The following is a 19,749-nucleotide window of genomic DNA, read 5'->3' on the forward strand; positions in this document are numbered from 1 at the left end:
ACAAACTGGAGGTAAAAAGGAACCTTTTCAGCTCCGGGATCCTTGTTGTCGGAGGATGAGTAATTAGCAAAGTCAACAAGGAGAAGTGGAAAGAGATCAGAGCCAAGGAGCTGACTTCAAAGGCGTTTGGGGGTAGTCGCGTTGTAGCCGGCGGAGGCATCATCTTGGATCGTTATCCGAAAGGGGTCGGGCAGAAAACAAACTTCCAAAAAGGACGTGTTCATCCGTTCAGCAATTTTTTTTTTCCGCCATCAATCTAGAGGCGAGTCGTCTCGCGCCGTACCTAATGTCAGACTCACGCCACCGCCGCCTCGCAGAGAAGGTTGAGGTTGTGTATGAAATGAAGGGCGTAGCGAAAAAGAGAGAAAATTTAATTGAATTAGTTTAATGATGCAAAACAAGTTTCCTCCTGCGTAGCTAGGAGGCGCCGCGCAGCACAAGTCACAGCTGCAGAAAGTTCAAGCTTCAGGTCCTGTCGTCAATCAGTCCACCACTCAGACATCACAGGAAGGTCCTTCACTTCTTTCCTGGGGGGTAGAAGAAGCGTCGGCCATTAGTCTGGGGAGGGTTTGGTGTTATCCCGTGTGGTGCGCTCATTACCTGGTAGTTTTAGCCACTTGGGGACTTTTCCATGATCCCTTTGGACTTGCTGGTGGGAATCAGTGATTCCAGACTGCTCTTCGTAGTCCTCGGGCGCCCTGTGAGCTGCCGCTGCTCCGGCCTCTTGATGCTCCTCCATCACAGGGGCGGCAGGCAGAGCCTGGACACGTGGCATAGCCCTGTGCAGAGATAAGGGGATTGCTGAGGACAGAGGGCACAGCGATGCGTCGTGCCATGCTATTTTTATTTAGTTACCTGGCGACCGCAATGTCGGCTTGGGAAGGAGACATTGGTTCAGTCACAAGGTCGTGCCGCAAGAAATGTTCTGCAGAAGAGAGGAGAAAAGTATCCATAAAAATATGCCTCACTATATACATAATATCAATCACTTAGAGGGAACCTGTCAGCAGGTTTTACCCCCATTAAACCAGCAGCCCCCTCCAGTATAGGATGAAATGTCCTGTCTAGAATTCCCTCTTAACATATTAAAAAATTCCTCTCCCTCAAGTCATATGCAAATGAGCTGAGAAGAGTCACTTTTTGTCACTCCAAGAGGCTGGAGGGGGAGCGTCACATCATACACCATGTTTGGGTCTTGGGACCATGATTATATTCTTGATATTTCAAGGCGCATCAAGCTCGTGATTCTGCGATCTACAGAACTGGACAAACAGGCATTTAAACTGAACTTTTTTCACAAATACGGCCACTGACAGGTTCCCATAGAGGCCAATGAACTAAATGCCACCCTCTTTTAGCTAAAAATAGTTTCCCTCACATCCCCATAAAATTTACTTTGACAGGAGTTGGATGGGGCGTATCCTGCTCAGCAAGGTCCAGCGGCTCCACATGGCTACTTCTTACCATTCAGAACTTTATGTCATGTGACTGGGATGATGTCATCTGAGGTCCTTTATTCACTAACGTTTGCAAACTGTACCCCATGTATGTATCTGATCACATGCGATCACAGCAGCCTCCGTGGACTTATACTCCTCCCCATCCTCCATGGAGGCTGCTGTGATCAGATGCATACTTGGGGGGTATATTTTGTTAGTGTTAGTGGGTAAAGAACCTTAGATGACATGACGCCTGGTCACATGACATGCAGTACTGAATGGTAATAAGGAGCCCTGTGGCATGGGGAGAGGCCACTGGACTCCTGCAACTCCTGCTTGATCTGTCTGTATAACAGGGAAGATAAAATAAAGTTGATTTTATGGGGATGTAAGGGAAACAATTTTTAGCTAATAGAAGGATGGCAAATGGTTAATAGGAACTAATGGGAACCTGTCACTAGCTGTATTTGTAACAAAATGTGACAGGTTTAAAGACATCATTGGGAATGTGAGCTGAAGATAAGGATACAGTTCTTTATGCATTTTGAAAGAGTGAATTCTTAACTTTACAATTACACAAGGATTCTAGCGGCATATGACTTGATGTGATTTTATTTAGTTAAATGGGCAAATGTTAACATAAAAGATGGATTGCTAAAAAGGATAATATCATGGAGGGATTCAACCAAAAATATTTGATTAATAAAATTCTAGTTATTACACACTGTACCGGAGTTTAGTGGTGTAAAAACTGGTGTCCCTTTACATACTATGAAGTCAAGATGGTGTAAAGGCTTCTGACTACACTTGCCATCCATGGCCTACGTCCTTCTAAAAAATCAACGTTTAAAATTATGCTAATGACCCTGAAGGACTCTGCGGGAGATTACCAGAACCCCACAGTGATGCAGATTCACTGGCTGTTACAATGAGCAAAAAAGTCTGTTGTACCCCAAATAATTATAGTGTCAGGTAGGGCATGTGCACTGTGGACATGGAGCACAGAGCTCGGCCATCTCCATTAGTGTTGTAGATAGAGATATATATATATATATATCTATCTATCTATGTGTGTATATAGCAGTGAGACTCGTGTATCTAGCTCCTCTATTCCTTTAGGGTACAGACCACCATGATGGTGATCTCGGGGGTCCCACCACTTTTTGACTTGTTGAAACTGGACAAACCTTTAGCGGATCAAGGTGGTGACTTGACCTCTAGATCATAGGGTAACAATACGATATATTCACCCCAGACACATGCCCCGCTGTGAGGGGTCATGTATGGACGTCGGTCTCCTCTGTAAGGTCTTACCTCTCTGTTTCGGTGACCCAAAATGCACAACAGCGGCCGGGAATAGCTGGGCCTGAGGATGAGAAGAAGAATGCTTAATATTACAAGAAAAATCAAACACTCCCTGCAAATATAAGGATGTACAAGCAGTCGTGTGTATGAGGAGCGTCTGAAGGAACAGCTGAAATTCTGGAGCAACTTTCCCTCGAACTTTGTGTTGACCCTCTATTATTCCTACTGGAAAAGTTCAGCAAAGATGTAAAAAGGGAGAGTGACTGCAGCGTCTGAGCATGGAGGAACCAATTCCCCAAAAGACTGAAATTTGGAAAGTGAGATATTATGTATGATCCAATTATATGTGGTCACGGGTTCCCTGTCATCGGCTATTCACCCTTAAAGCTAATGACAGGTTCCCTCAGAAGTCTTCATACTGTGCTCTATGGTTTTTTCTCCCTACAGATTTGGGCAAAAATCACTTTTAAAAAAGTTGCTGGCACCTAGCAGAGGGACTCTCCGCATCACAAGGGTCGTGAGAGTCTTGCTCTGAATTACTGTGTGACTGAGCTCAGCTCTCTATTCCCCCTTCCCTCAGCAATGAGAGACACATTGGCTGTGTGTGACTTACTGAAGAGAATTCCCGAGGGAGATGGGAATGAGGGAGTTAAGAGATGCTGGCTGTGTGTGACACACTGAAGAGAAATCAGTCCCCTCACCCAGATTTCTTTTCTTCAGCAGTCACTGTGTGAATCAGGCAACCTCTCCTTCTGCGCTCGCTGTGTGTGACTTGCTGAAGAATGAAATTCTGAGTGTGATCTGTTGAAGAGATATTGGCTCCCTCATTCCCTTCTCTTGCAGGGCTTGCCGAATATATGACTTTCAACTCCCTCCCCCCCCCCCCCACTCCCTCAGAATTTCTCTTCAGCAAGTCACACACAGCCAATGTCTCCCTCATTCCTGAGGGAGGGGGGAATAGAGAGCTGAGCTCAGTCACACAGTAGTTCCACGGAAGGCTCACACGACCCTTGAGAGGAGGCGAGTCTCCTGACAAGGTGCCAGCAACTTTTAAGGGATTTTAGGTAGATCGGAGCTATTGATTCTTTCACTAAAAAATTAAAAAGCATGGGACACAGTATGAGGACTTCTGTGCGCACCCATCATTAGGTTTAATGGTGAAATCCTGATGACAGGTTCACTTTAATAGCCACCTTATACATCACCCCATTGTATATGACTGAGGCTACAGGGGAACAGGCAGTTCACCTGATTGTCTTAGTTTTTAAGATCTCTGCTTGCGGTCATTGAGTAGGAACCCTCATCCATACATACGGATTCCTGACTGGTAAAAGGCATCTAAGAACGGGCTGTGGTGATCGTCATGTGACCGATAAGCCGGTGTGGGATTTTTTTCTAGTGAATGACAGCAAACGGAGATCTTGGAAGCTGTTAAAGTATACAGAAACATATGGATTTGCTAAAGCTGCAATCTCTCTTTGAACCAATGTATGTAAAGGTAAAGAAGGTGCAGGAAGATGGTGAACAGACAAGGTGCCATAGATCTGCTCCCTCTGTGCAGGACGCACATACAATACAATGACTGAAAGTGACAAGTGGAACTAAATGCACATTAGTCTCCATGTAATTACAGTCTTTGAAGTGAAACGTGGCTGAAGTTTACGGCTACACGGCCACAGAAGGATCTCCTGTTACCACAACCAGCGTAGATCACAGGTTTCCACATTAGAGGTCCCTGCTGACCGGCTCCTTAAAGGGGCGGTGGCTCATGACTGGGCTAGGACATCACTATGTGATTGGGATATGATTCAAGTCTCATTTCCCCAAATCTATGATTTCTTGTAGAAGTCTTCTTTGGTCCTTGTAGCAGGATTGATCCATGTCATCTCTCTATACTCTCTCATCTATACTAAAGCCGAATAGCAATTTTCCAGGCTACATATACTGACAATGTATAGAATAGATTCTAGATATTGGCGCCCCCTGCATATCAGCTGATAACAGGAAGCAGACAGCGTCGTTCTCTGTATAGTGGTCAGACCAGGTTACTACACATCAGCTCCTATTCATGTATATGTAATGGAACGGACCTCAGAGATTCATTCTACTGCGAGCGGCTAATCGATTGCTCCCACCAATAGTAGTGACGCCGTAGCGTTAGAACATGTCACTAAAGGAAAACTACAATCAAAGTCATTCATGATAAACCAGGGACATTACTCATAGATCCGGGCACCGGGACTGTGGGATCTTCTTATATTTGTTATCCATGGCCTCTTTCCTTCTAAAATCACCTTTTAACATTCTGCTAATGAGCCTGATAGGTTCTGGGGGTTGTTACCAGAGCTCCTTTGTGCTGTGGCTTCCCAAGATGTAACACGGTGAAGGAGCACTTCCCCCTCCCACTGTGTGAGATTACGAGAGATTAAGAGAAATAAGATAAAAATCTCCTCTTTCAGATCGCATCCGGCTTGTGGTTCTGTGAGCTACAGAACCGGAGATACAGGCAGGTAAATAACTCAGAAATTGGAGTTTTATCGGTAGCTCTCATTTCCAACTATGTATTTACCTGCCCTTATCTCCGGTTCTGTAGATCATAGAACCACTAGCCTGGTTCTGAGCCGAAAGATGAGATCAGTGTAACAACCTGTGAAGATGTAGCACAGAGGGGCTCTGGTAACACCACCCATAGCACTTCTGGCTCATAATTTTCAAAGTTGATTTTAGAAGGAAGGAGGCCACAGATAACAAATATATGAAGATTACCACAGTCACGGTGCCCGGATCTATGAGTAAGCGTCACAAGTTTTGATGGTAGATTTCCTTTAAAGGGGTTGTCCGAGAGTTATGAAAATAAACTAAAGGTGGCCGGAGGGGGTTGCTTAAAAAATTAAGATCTACTTACCTTCCGGCGCCCTCCGGTGTCCTGCGCTGCCGTCGCTCCGGTCTGGGTGCCATGTAAACAAACATGGCCGCCGGAGCAGTGCTGGACTCAGCTTCCGGCCGGGCGTGGCCGGCCACGCCTACCCGTCCCTATTCACAGCATTGTGAATGCAGGCGAAGGTTGTCAGGTCCGAACGGAAGCTGAGTCCAGCACTCCTCCAGCAGCCATGTTTGTTTACGTGGCGCCCGGACCAGAGCGACAGCAGCGCGGGACACCGGAGGGCGCGTAGATCTTTATTTTTTTAAGCAGCCCCCTCAGGCCACCTTTAGTTTATTTTCATAACTCTCGGACAACCCCTTTAAAGGGAACCAGTCATCAGGTTTTACCCTGCTGAACTACCACCCCCTCAAGTAGCGGACGAATTGTCTTTTCTAGAATTCCCTTCTTTTTTTGTGAGAACTCTCCCAAACTCAGGCAGATATGACTCTTCTCATCTGATTTATATTTAAGATGAGTCAAGTTTAGGTTTTGCAGTGGGAGTGTCACTTCAGAATCCTGTATCTTCTGTTTCATAGTACCTAGAAACATGCCTATTGTGTCATCTTATATTAAAGATAAGAATCTCATCTTTCAGAACACACCAGGCTTTTGGTTCTGTGTGCTACAGGACCCGACATTCAGGCAGTTAAAAAAATAGAACTGGATCTTTATCTGCAGATCACATTTCCAACTATGGGGGAGAGTTATAAGTGTCTGAGACCAGAGCTGTTCCAGTTGCCCATGACAACCAATCACAGCTCAGCTTTCATTTTCTCACAGATGTTTATAAAATGAAAGCTCCGATTGTTTTCCGTGGGCAACTAGAACAGTTTTACCTCAGACACTTATGACAAATCTCCTCTGTCTTTATCGGTTTGTGCCACTGGTTCTGTAGCTCACCAAGCCATAAGCCTGATGTCATTTGACAGATGAGATTCTTGTCTTTAATATGACACAATAACCATATTCCTAGGTCCTACAGAACAGAAGATAGTGGCATCCGAATCGGCACTGCCCCTTCAGCCACTAAACTTGACTCCTCTCATGGCGTAAGAAGTCAGAGTCATATTTGTCTTATGGGTGAGATTTTACGTAAAAGATGGAATTTAGAAAGGACATTTCATACGCTACCTGAAGGAGCTATTAGTTTAGTGGGGTACAACCTGGTGACGGGTCCTTTATAACATCTTCTTGTGATGACCTCCATACGTCGGTGTGTAACACGTTGACGCTATAAGACATCACTACGGACGTCCGCAATACCCGACGTCGCTCCATAAACCTCTCCTCCGGCCCATCGCTTTGGAATCCCGTCCGCTCGTCTTATCGGGTCAGACTGAAGAAGCACATGAAACGGGCCACAGTATGGCGCCATTTTTTAAGTAACATTGCCTCCCCAATCTGTATTGTGTAAGATTGCATGCCATCCGATGGAGGGGGGGGGGGGTTAGGGGAAAAACAAAAAAACAAAAAACAAAACAAAAGACGGCTTTCCGTAAAGTTTAATTACAGAGCAGCAGACATGGTCAGAACTCGGAGAGGGAAGACTCGCCAGCGCTTTGATGTTTCATCTGTAGGGATTTCACTATTTAGAGAAAAGGACAGGCTCAGAAAGGGCCCCTCGCTCCCCCTTTCCGAAACACACTTAGCCCCCTTTAAACACAACATTTCTTTTATGCACCCGGGAGGAGGGGGGAAGCTGGAAAATGAGGTTTGTGTAGCGTGTTAGTGCTGGAATTTTTTAATAACCTCCTCTCTTCCCCCCCCAATTATCGTGGTGAATAATTAACATAGTGAAGGAGATAACTAAAGCCAGCATCTCCCCGGCTGAAAGATCTTTAGTTCAAAGCCTGCGTCCCCTCTCTTTTTTGTCCGTTCCCCCTGGTGCCGCCACTAAAAAAGAAAAAAAAACTTCCTTGTCAGTCAAAAATCTCTGGGCAAACACTTCAAAGCCTCCGAGAGAAGGAAAAAAGCCCCGAGGGTCACAGAGAATTCATTGCGGGGAAGAAGAGGGACGGGGCCGGCGCATAGGGAGACAAAGGAGGCGACCGGCAGGGACACAAAGGGGTACAAAGTCATCGCAGTCTAAAAAACCGGGGATAAGAGAGAGGCCGAGGAGGTGCTGCGTCCGTCTGTCAGCCGCTGGCATGTCAGGCATTCCTTCCATCCGGGGATAAAGGGCCACAGGTCTCCCGAGTTTTGATGTTTGAAGATCAATGGAAGCGAGAGACGACTTCAAAAGAAAGATGGGGGGGGGGGGGGCGAGAGCGGGATCCACAGACGCGGACGACCATCTGATGTGACGTTTTTTATTATTATTATTTTTTTTTTTTTAAAAGGCTTTGAGATCAAAAGCCTCGGACAGGAAGGAACAGACCCGGCGCTGTATCACGTTATGGGGGAATCCGAGCGACACCCGTCACAAAACACTAAACTATTTTCATTAATAAAAATGACGACTTGGTGTTTGGCAAAAAAAAACATCCTGCGGTCGTGATGCTGGAAAGACACAGAGAGGGGGGAGATGTCATCACAGGAAACCGAGCGACACTCCAATAACATGGGAAATGTCACCCTTTTACCTATTACCAAAAAAATCTCCTACAAAGAGATGAGTCAAGTTTAGCGGCAGCAGGAGCAGTGTCATTTCGGAAGCTCCCATCCCTTTTATAGCACCTAGAAACATATTCCTGGTGTCATATTAAAAAGACATAAGAATCTCATCTTTCAGATGACATCAAATAAGCAGAGAGAAGTCATATTTTGCCTGAGAGGAGTCAAGTTTAGAGGCTGCAGAGGGAGCGTCACTTCAGACACCCCTTTGCTTCTGCAGTACCTAAGTACCTATCAGTGCACAACCCCCCCCCCCCCCCACTTCCCAAATAGATTCTATTACAGAGGAATTGCAGAAAACAGAACAATAAGGCCCCTTCCACACTAGCGAGTGTGATGCGATGAACTCGCATCATACTCGCAACGCAAGCTGCCGGGAACGCACAGCCCGAACGCTGCACCGCGGGAGTGAACTCAGCATGTCAGTTCACTCCCGCGGTGCAGCGTTCGGGCCGTGCGTTCCCGGCAGCTTGCGTTGCGAGTGTGATGCGAGTTCATCGCATCACACTCGCTAGTGTGGAAGGGGCCTAAGAGAAGATGCTGCACAATATACCTATATCAGCGACTTCTCCAACCCATCTGTATACAGCCAGTCCCCGAGTTACATACAAGATAGGTTCTGCAGGTTTGTTCTTAAGTTGAATTTGTATGTAAGTCAGAACTGTATATTTTATAATTGTAACCCCAGACATAATTTTTTTGGTCTCTGTGACAATTGGGTTTTAAAAATGTTGGATTGTCATAAGAACCGGGATTAACACTAAATCTTCATTACAGACACCTGTGATAACTGTTATAGCTGATTATTGTAGCCCAAGGATAAAGTACAGGAAATTACCAATTACCAGAGGTCCGTTTGTAACTAGGGGTTGTATGCAAGTCAGGTGTTCTTAAGTAGAGGACCCCCTGTATAGCCGTTTCATGGTTTTTACCTCCTATCAGTACAGAACCATTTGTATGTAGGAGATCTCTTAGGTCAGAGCTTCTGGGTGGTTTCTGGATTTTAGTCCATTAGTAGTGTCATGTATATGCATAGAGTAGGGGTCACCTGTGCCTAAAAGTGTACCTCACCTTTAAACACCGCTGCATGTATCAGTAGTAAAAGGAGGGAGGATATGGCCTTATGTGACTTGTATTCTGCATTATTTATATAGCACACACAATCTAATCAACCTAACAAGATGGTTTTGGAGGAAACCCACGCAAACACGGAGAGAACATATAAGCTCTTTGCAGATGTTGAACTGGATGGTACTTGAACCCAGGACCCCAGCGCTGCAAGGCTGTAGTGCTAACCACTGAGCCGCCATGCTGTTTATATTCTGCATTATGTCCTAATTCTCGGCTGTCAGAACATAGGACTTTATCACGCGGAGATGCAATAACATAAGCAAAGCACTTGGCGTGAAATAGACACTAACGATTTAGCTCTAGGCCAGAACGTCTTGTCTCGCTACTTGGCTCCTCTCCCCTCATATTGTGCCTGAGATGAATCAAGTTTACAGGCTTCGGACTGTAAACTTGACTCAACTTCAGACGCCACTATTTACAGTTCTAGAGAATCCAAGAACACGATTCTGGTGTCATGTCATTCAGGTCAGACCTGCAGCTCACAGTAACAACCGTTTCCTTAGCTGCCCGCATTTCTGATGCTGTAGATCACAGAACCACAAGCCTGATGCCATCTAAAGGAGGAGAATTCTATCTTTCACTCATTACTGATGTGTGACTTATCTATACGTCGCCTTCCAGTATATGGAGAGGTCTCCATATCCAGTGAGTGTTTGCTGCATATTGCAGCAAACACCAACCAGTAACACCTGCAATCGGCGGCGCCACCATCTTGGCTTTGATCGTCGCTCCCCGTGACGTCATCAGAGATCTGTTACCTTGACAGCCTCGGGTCATACAAAGACCCAACGCTGTCTGGTTTTAACCCTTCGATTTGCAAATTGTAATAGATGAGGTGCAAAATCCCCATATACTGCCCACAAGAGGAGCACCTGTATTAGGGATAGGATAGGGATTGAGGATCATAATATACCCCCAAAGTATTTGATGGTGGCGACGCAGCATTCGAATAGCGAAGTCTGGATAGAGAAAAAAAAAAAGTTGAAGAATCGCGTCTCTAGACCATGCAAATATCTGACACGTGCAATAAAAGTTATGAGCCTGGTTTCCGCTTTGCGATTTATAGCGGAGGAAATCCATACGTCCCTTTCCTTTTGATTTGAACATGTTTAAAGGGGCCGATAACTTTTCCACATGAAAAAACAAACACCCAGCAGCGGGGGGAATGGTGTCTCCTATACACACGGCCCCCGATCCTCCTTCACATCTACGTCTTCCACCCAACATACACAATCTTCCTCACACACGACAGGATGTGTCTTATTGCCCTGCGAGCCCCGGGGATAGGACCTCCCTCCACCGGTGACACTTTTATTGAGTAGTTTAAGGTTCAGTGGAAGCCGCCTCTATTAGGAACAGCAGTCATGGAAAGCCGGGCCAAGAATAACAGGGCTGCCAGCAAGATGAAAGTCTCCGGCAGGAGAGGCTCCGTTGCCGGAACGTTACAGAGAAGAAAGACCCCTTCACAGGCTGCCAAGAGTTGCGAGCCCCCTCTCCTCCCAGGAACCAACACACAAGCAGGGGGCTCAGGTTACTACTGGAGAGGAGGATGGGAAGATCATAGAGACCATGGCCACCGGGGATGGGCAGACCTGGCATCCCTCTCCTTACACTAAGGATCCTCTACGTTACCCTATTAGCTGCAGTGTCACATGCGCCTTATACGCCGACCACCCACCTCTGGACGGTAGCGATGAGCGGACCCGGTTTCATCGAACTTCGACACTCGCGATCAGTCGAAGTTTTTCCAGACTTGCCCGGAAAGGTGTCACGGCCTCCCGGAAAGGGACGTGGCCATAAACTAGAGACGCTAATAGCCTGTAATGTAGACTACTACAGATACATCTTCCAGGAGGATTTATCTGCCGACTGTGACTGACCCTGAACTGAATCTCCCTATTTCTGGTTACCCATTGGTGCATTGGCCGGGTGTTGGCTTCCCGTCATCAGCTATTGGCAGCCGGTCCTGAAAATACACCATCAATAGCAAACCCCGGCCAACCGGTATAAAGAGCCTCTACAGGCAGGTGAATGCAAAGCAGCAGACGTTATTAGGTATCCCCTGCAGTTCTGTACCTACCTGTGTGTAGCAACAGAACTGTGAAAAAAATGCAATTATATTCCTGGATTGTCCACCATAACGGGTCAGAGCAGTACGGCTGTGTTGGATAAGATTGGAAATATCCTATCTTCTGCAGGATTTTCAGCCGCCCGTCCCACCCCACCCGGCTGTATGCTACACCCAAGTACAGCCCGGGTGAGCACACAGCCATGTGCTAGGGGCCAACGCAAAGATGTTGCGGCACAGATGAATATAAATACATTTCACACAGTCCTGCTGCTACTAAAAACACACACGACAGATGTGCAGGACCAATACCTTACACTGTCTGCAGCTTTGTCTGGGCTGCATTCACACGTACATGTCATTTCTCCAGTCCTGTACTTTCATGCTATGTAAGGCCAGGGGACGTACGTACGGGCGCAAGCTTGCAGCCGCACGTTTTACATTCCCCATAGGCGGCAATAGGCACACGGAGCGATATAGTTCTATGCGGCTCGCTTACAGTAGGGTAGGCAATACAGCCGTATAAATGGATGGCTGTATTGTCCATTGTGATGAATGGGGACGTATTTTACCCATATATACGGCAGTTTTCATACGGTGGTGTGAATGCGGCCTAAGCCTGTGAAGCTGATGCATTCGTATCCTTGTGGTCACCCATGTAATTGGCTGAATAAAGATATCACACAATGTGGCTGGATGTACTCAGCACTTGATGACATGGAGGTCTGACTCACCTGGAAAAGTGTAAGAGAGTCGTCCTTCAGCTCCATTCGCGGGGGAGTAATAACTGCAACAAAACCCATTGATACCGTTACTATCACTCCTACATAGAACGAGAAATTCTCATAATACACTTTACACTATTTGTATGGGTGCAGGCAATTTAAAAAAAAAAAAAAGTAACCTTATGCGAATGCACCAGGGGCAGCACTGGGGAGTGTAAGAGAGCAGCCCCGCCCCTACAGCGCCACAAAGCTTATTTGCATAAAGAAAAAAAAAATCAATTGTTCGGAAACAGGAAACCTTATAGGGCCCAGTGAATGATGGGTTTATACTTGCTAGATGGGGGCTATAAACGAGTTTATCGATCAGTAGTTTTGACTATACAAACCTGCAGACAGTGTTAGTTCTTGTCCATGGAGAGATGTGTCATCATACCTGTGTGATATTAGTAGGAGCAGGACTGTGAACAAAGGATCTATATTCCAGGAAGTATCTGAACACACTGCTATGTTCTTAAAGGAAATCCACCACCAGGATGAAGGTGCCTTGGTAACACACCCAGGAGCCCTTCTGGCTTATTATCATGATTGTAAAACTTGATTTTAGAAGGTAGGCAGCTATGGATAACAAATAAAGAAGATTACCACAGTGACGGTGCCTGGATCTATGAGTAAGTGTCATGATGGAGTTTGAATGCAGCAAATTGAAGGAAATCTACCATCAAAACCACTCCACAACCCATCGCCTGTGCTATAATATCTAACCAGAAGCTGTAGCTCTTACTCAGAGCAAAGGTAAGAGGCGGTGCTGTAAGATCTCACACAGGAGTCCAAGTCCTGCTACAATCCTGGAATATAAATCCATATTTCACAGTCCCGCTGCTACTAAGAACACATCAGTTGTCACAATGTCTGCATCTCTGTATTGTCTCAAACTCGATTCTAAAAATTTCTTGTCTTAAAGAGGCTCTAGCTCAGGCAAAAGTCTGAGGAGCACATCCCCCGCAGTGGAGCATCAGAGCTGTGGATTGTCACTAGTAGCACATGTGATGGTGCAGACGTACACAGGTAGAAAGGAATCGCTGCTTCCTCCAGGTGCTTCGCCACAAACTCTCGCACTGCGCCGACTGCGGAAGAAAGGACACAACAAATCCGTATTTTACTAGTGTGAACGATGAGCAGAGAAGAACAAGCACAAGGCGCGTCACCTACCTGTCTCCGATCCCCGGAAAAATCCCTGCAGGATATAGCGGTCTGGGAAGAGGACCCGCAAGACGACCTGTAACCACAGATCAGTCATGAGAAACTCTGTCCTGTACTTACGTGAAATTCTCAGCAACCCATTAAACCTGTTTATATGGAGATAAGCGGCACCCGACATCCCTGGATGCTGCTTATCCCATGAGCTTCCCATGTCCCTGCAGTCTGTGTTCCCTGTCCCCTCTATCATTGCAGGAGGTCACCTGGCAGGTTGTGACCCCCATGTGCCAATGTGTGGGGGTGTAATATTCCTCTTCAGATTCCCGGGATGTATATACATCATTATCTTCTTAGTCCTTTGTCGGGAGAAGATTGTGGACCTGTCTAGACGGAAACCATTTACACAAACTACAAATCCTACATGAAAGGGACTGACAGGAGAATACAGCGCACCACTAGACGTCCTGACATAATAGCACTGGATCCACAACGCCTGCAGAGAAAATCCCGGATATATGGAAGGATCAGATCTCTGCATGACACCCCCAAGGTTCTAGGTCAGGCTCCCTGATTAGGAGTCCCGTGTACCCATGTACAAATGGGGTAACAGTTGTATGTTACCGCTACTATCAAGTCTATGAGGCTGATGGAAATAGCATAGAGCTACACTCAGGTCTGTGAGGCTGATGGAAATAGCATAGAGCTACACTCAGGTCTGTGAGGCTGATGGAAATAGCATAGAGCTACACTCAGGTCTGTGAGGCTGATGGAAATAGCATAGAGCTACACTCAGGTCTGTGAGGCTGATGGAAATAGACAAGCTCTACTGTCAAGTCTATACATTCAGTTCTATGAGGCTGATGGAAGTAGCAGAGAGCTACACTCAGGTTTTTGAGGCTGACAGAGATAGCCAAGCACTATTGTCAAGTCTATGAGGATACACTTCGGTCTATGAGGCTGATGGAAATAGGCGAGAGCCAAATTTAAGTCTACAAGGCGAATGGAAATACCAGAGAGCTACATTCGAGTCTAACAGGCTGACGGAAATAGAGAGCTACAGTCAGGTCTTTGAGACTGATGGAAGTAGCTGAGCACTACTGTCATGTCTATGAGGCTGATGGAAGTAGCAGAGCACTACTGTCATGTCTATGAGGCTGATGGAAGTAGCAGAGCACTACTGTCATGTCTATGAGGCTGATGGAAGTAGCAGAGCACTACTGTCATGTCTATGAGGCTGATGGAAGTAGCAGAGCACTACTGTCAAGTCTATGAGGCTGATGGAAGTAGCAGAGCACTACTGTCATGTCTATGAGGCTGATGGAAGTAGCAGAGCACTACTGTCATGTCTATGAGGCTGATGGAAGTAGCAGAGCACTACTGTCATGTCTATGAGGCTGATGGAAGTAGCAGAGCACTACTGTCATGTCCATGAGGCTGATGGAAGTAGCTGAGCACTACTGTCATGTCCATGAGGCTGATGGAAGTAGCTGAGCACTACTGTCAGGTCTATGAGGCTGACGGAAGTAGCTGAGCACTACTGTCAGGTCTATGAGGCTGATGGAAGTAGCAGAGAGCTACAGTCAGGTCTATGAGGCTGATGGTAACAGTTGAGCACTACTGTCATGTCTATGAGGAAACACGCAGGTCTAGGAGGCTGATGGAAATAGGTGAGAGCTACATTCAAGTCTATGAAGCAGGTGCAAATAGCTGAGCTCTACTGTCAAATCTATGAGGCCCTTTGATATAGCTGATCGCCACATCCATGTCTATGCAGCTGATGGAAATGGCCGAGTGCTACATTCAGCTTCCATAAAAATGAATACTGTGACTATGGGAATGCTGGACCGCTGCTCCCTGACCTTTCCTGTGCTCCATTCAGTATACAGAGAGCGCTGTGGCATCACTTCCACCCCACATCATACACGATGCATGAGAAACATCATCTTCCCCTGGAGCAGAGAATCTTTCGGACAGTTCCCTGAGATGCCCTTGTTTTCCGATGCTCCCGGCGTTATCCGCTGACGAACACTCAATTATGGGAAATGCTTAGAAGGTAAATACAAACTTTCCACCAGATCCAGATCAAAGCATACTTGTGCGCTGGGAGTCCTCATTCCCTGGTGATTACGCTCCTCGCGCTCTTATGTTGCCTGATAAAAACCTGTTTCACAATTTGGGAATTTGGATCACGTTACTGGCAAACAATACTCCAAACTCTTAAAGGGGCAGTGCAGAAAAAGTCAGCTCACAGGAGGAGTGGAAGCCATGAGATTCACTCCACCTGCGGTTGATCTGTATACCGTGCAATGCATTTCTCTCTATTACTGACCATTATCAGTCATATCACACTTCAAGTCTATGAAGCTGATGGAATTAGCTAAGCACTACATTCTGGTCTATGAGGCTGATGGAATTAGCAGAGAGCTACATTCAAGACTATGAGGCTGATGGAATTAGCTAAGCACTACATTCTGGTCTATGAGGCTGATGGAATTAGCAGAGAGCTACATTCAAGACTATGAGGCTGATGGAAATGGCCGAGCGCTACACTCAAGACTATGAGACTGTTGAAAATAGCCATGTGCTACATTTAAGGCTAGGAGGCCAATGGAAATAGCAGAGAGCTACATATGAGACTGATGGAAATGGCCGAGCGCTACCGTCAACTCTAGGAGGCTGATGGAAATAGCTGAACGCTACAGTCAACTCTGTGAGGCTGATGGAAATAGCCAAGTGCTACAGTCAAGTCTATGAGGCTTATGGAAATAGCAGCTCAGGCTATAAGTATCTGATCAGCACATTTGGGGCTTGTTTTTTCGTGGGGGTGACTTGTTGTCCTCTATCATTCAGTGTATAATGCCGGTCAGTGCTGCCAGGGGCTCATTGGCATATGCATCTTTTGTGAAGGCCTGGCAGTCATGTGGAGTGCCAGCAGAGGTCAGTGGCACTTACCTCTCCTTCTGAAGCCTCTTAGATGCCACAGTCACTATGGCCATAGCATCTAAGGGGTGCCCCACCACCGGCAAGCTCCTACTCTCACAGCTCAGTACCAGCGTGTGGACTGAGGAGGTCCATGATTGAGTGAACCTGCTTCTGCCAGGCTTCAGGATAAAAAAAAACACTCAGTTCCTATTATTTAAGGACAGGCCCTGATGAGCTTCCCTGACCACCTCTCACGTGTCTATAACAATGAGATCTTCGTGCATTTCTAGCTCTGTATAAAACGCAGCTTAATATCCGCAGGCTTCTATTCCAGCCTTTTATAGAGGAAACATCTGTATCTCGCATTTGATTTGGTTTGAACACTGTCAGCCCAATGCTATAAAAGCAGCGCGGTGTATAATATATACCCTCTAGGACGGCCTTATGACCCCATGTGATCAGAGGACGGGACAGAAAATTCTATGTGATGATCTCTCGCGTGTAGCACCGGCATGGAAGGGAGAGGAATAACTTACTGCCCACTAATAGTTACATGTCAGCCCTTGTAGCACAACCTTGATACTACTTCTATAGCTGTTGTATGGAGACTGTATTTCATGCAATGCCCCGTGGGAAAGGGTATGCAAATTGGGCATCCTTTAAAAGAAAGAGGATCGGTAGCAGATCCACAGGATAGACGATCAATGTAAGATCGGTGCGGGGAACGGACACTGCAGAATAACAACTGAAAACACAGCTCCATTCTCCATACAGTGGCCGGCCCGGGGAACTGCAGCTCAGCTATTATTTGCTTGACCCCAATTGGTCTGATATGGAATCTAAGAATAGGTCATCAATATCATAAACCCCTGTCATAAGTTTCTTTCCCCTTGTCAGTACAAAGCAGGACACGGATTCACTGGAAGATGCATGGATAAGATTTCTTCTCATGGTTTTTTGAGTATGCAATGCATTAAGGGAAACCACCATCACAATCCATCCTGATAAACCAGGGACATTACTCATAGATCCAGGCACCGGGACTGTGGTAATCTTCTTATATGTGTTATCCTTGGCCTCCTTCCTTCTAGAACCAACTTTTACATTTATGCTGATGAGCCTGTGGGGGCATTACCAGAGCCCCTCTGCGCTGTAGCTTCACAGGTTGTTTCCCCCCTGCACTTTCCCCCTTACTCTGCCTGTTGTAATCTCACTCGGTGCCAGGGAAGAAGTGATCCTGCACTGTGTAACAGCCTGTAAAGCTCTGGTAACACCCCCAGGAACCCTTCTGTCTCATCAGCATAAATTTAAAAGTTGATTTTAGAAGGAAGAAGGCCATGGATAACAAATATAAGAAGATTATCACAGTCACGGTGCCTGGATCTATGAGAAGAAGAACTCTATTCTGATCTCATATAAAATTATTTCACAAAAGACGAGCCAACAGGACCCGATCGCTCAAAGAGTCACCGGACTTTAGGTAGGGGATTAAATGTTCTTTCTAGAATCGCCTCTTTAATGTGAAATCTCACCCGTTCTTCCAAAAGTCATATGCAAATGAGCCTAGAATAGTCACGGTTAAGGGGGGGCACTTCAGACACCCCTATATTAGGCTTTATAGTACCTATAAATATGCTTCTGGTGTCAGTCTAAAGAGAAGAATCTCATCTTTCAAATCCACTCAGACTTGGGGTTCTGTGATCTACAGAAACGGACATTCCTTGAGCAGATATTTGGGGGTTCAATAATCCCTATGTCAGCCACAGCTTTTTACCTGCAGTGGAATATAAGACTAGATAAAAACTTTATACTTTACTCTCCCAATGTCCTGATCTGGCCGATATAGGAGCCTCCTATCACCCCAGGAGGTTGGTAATCCCTGAGGTCATACAATGTGTATAAAGTGCAAAAAAAGGAAGTTCTCCTATGTCTGTGTAAACAAGCTAATAGCTGGAGGCCACATAACAATACCCCTCTATGGAGACATTAAAGAGGTCCTAAAACTTTCTACAAACACAGCCTGGGGGCAGGGGAGGCTTCTTACACGCAGCTGCTCAGGCAATGCTACATGGGAAAAAAAGTATGCAAATTACTTCACTGGCTATCTCAGAAACTGGGCGCCCAAATCTACGTGCAAATCAGTGTGAAGTTCGTTAACTGATGAACATAAAAAAATATTGATATGATGTCAAAATGCCCCAGCAAACACGCCAAAAAATGTAATAACCCACCGATGTGTGGCTGTGTATTCCCGTACAGAGATGCTCGTCCTGTATTACAATCACTGCTTTCCTTGTGCACATAAATATTGCTGTCTAGAGTAATACACTAATACACTACAAAGGGACAGACAGAACTGCCTCCCTGTCTCTCCCCATAAATTATATGGGTACAGATAGTACTGCCTTCCTGTCTCTCCCTATAAATTATATGGGTACAGATAGTACTGCCTCCCTGTCTCTCCCCATAAATTACATGAGTACAGATAGTACTGCCTCCCTGTCTCTCCGCATATATTACATGAGTACAGATAGTACTGCCTCCCTGTCTCTCCCCATAAATTACATGAGTACAGATAGTACTGCCTCCCTGTCTCTCCCCATAAATTACATGGGTACAGATAGTACTGCCTCCCTGTCTCTCCCCATAAATTACATGGGTACAGATAGTACTGCCTCCCTGTCTCTCCCCATAAATTACATGGGTACAGATAGTACTGCCTCCCTGTCTCTCCCCATAAATTACATGGGTACAGATAGTACTGCCTCCCTGTCTCTCCCCATAAATTACATGGGTACAGATAGTACTGCCTTCCTGTCTCTCCCCATAAATTACATGGGTACAGATAGTACTGCCTTCCTGTCTCTCCCCATAAATTACATGGGTACAGATAGTAATGCCTCCCTGTCTCTCTGCATATATTACATGGGTACAGATAGTACTGCCTCCCTGTCTCTCCCCATTAATTACATGGGTACAGATAGTACTGCCTCCCTGTCTCTCCTCATAAATTACATGAGTACAGATAGTATTGCCTCCCTGTCTCTCCCCATATATTACATGGGTACAGATAGTACTGCCTCCCTGTCTCTCCCCATAAATTACATGGGTACAAATAGTACTGCCTCCCTGTCTCTCCCCATAAATGACATGGATATAGATAGTACTGCCTCCCTGTCTCTCCCCATAAATTACATGGGTACAAATAGTACTGCCTCCCTGTCTCTCCCCATGAATGACATGGATATAGATAGTACTGCCTTCCTGTCTCTCCCCATAAATTACATGGGTACAGACAGTACTGCCTCCCCATATATTACATGAGTACAGATAGTACTGCCTCCCTGTCTCTCCCCATATATTACATGGGTACAGATAGTACTGCCTCCCTGTCTCTCCCCACATATTACATGAGTACAGATAGTA

The 19,749-nt window shown here is 46.0% G+C and overlaps 1 protein-coding gene across 1 annotated transcript in view; it reads right to left on the minus strand.

Moving 5' to 3' along the window:
* Positions 1-364: 364 nt before the first annotated feature.
* ASPSCR1 (ASPSCR1 tether for SLC2A4, UBX domain containing) overlaps positions 365-19,749 on the minus strand; it is a 28,672-nt gene continuing 9,287 nt past the window's right edge. Inside the window, exons 10-16 of the mRNA XM_072112300.1 lie at positions 13,414-13,480; positions 13,266-13,328; positions 12,214-12,266; positions 2,754-2,805; positions 856-925; positions 601-779; positions 365-527 (exon numbers count right to left, since the gene is read on the minus strand). Of these exons, the coding sequence (XP_071968401.1) occupies positions 517-527; positions 601-779; positions 856-925; positions 2,754-2,805; positions 12,214-12,266; positions 13,266-13,328; positions 13,414-13,480 (495 nt within the window). The 3' untranslated portion in view covers positions 365-516. The remainder of the gene's footprint in view (positions 528-600; positions 780-855; positions 926-2,753; positions 2,806-12,213; positions 12,267-13,265; positions 13,329-13,413; positions 13,481-19,749) is intronic.

Source organism: Engystomops pustulosus, chromosome 6, assembly GCF_040894005.1.
Source record: "Engystomops pustulosus chromosome 6, aEngPut4.maternal, whole genome shotgun sequence".
Lineage (NCBI taxonomy): Eukaryota > Metazoa > Chordata > Amphibia > Anura > Leptodactylidae > Engystomops > Engystomops pustulosus.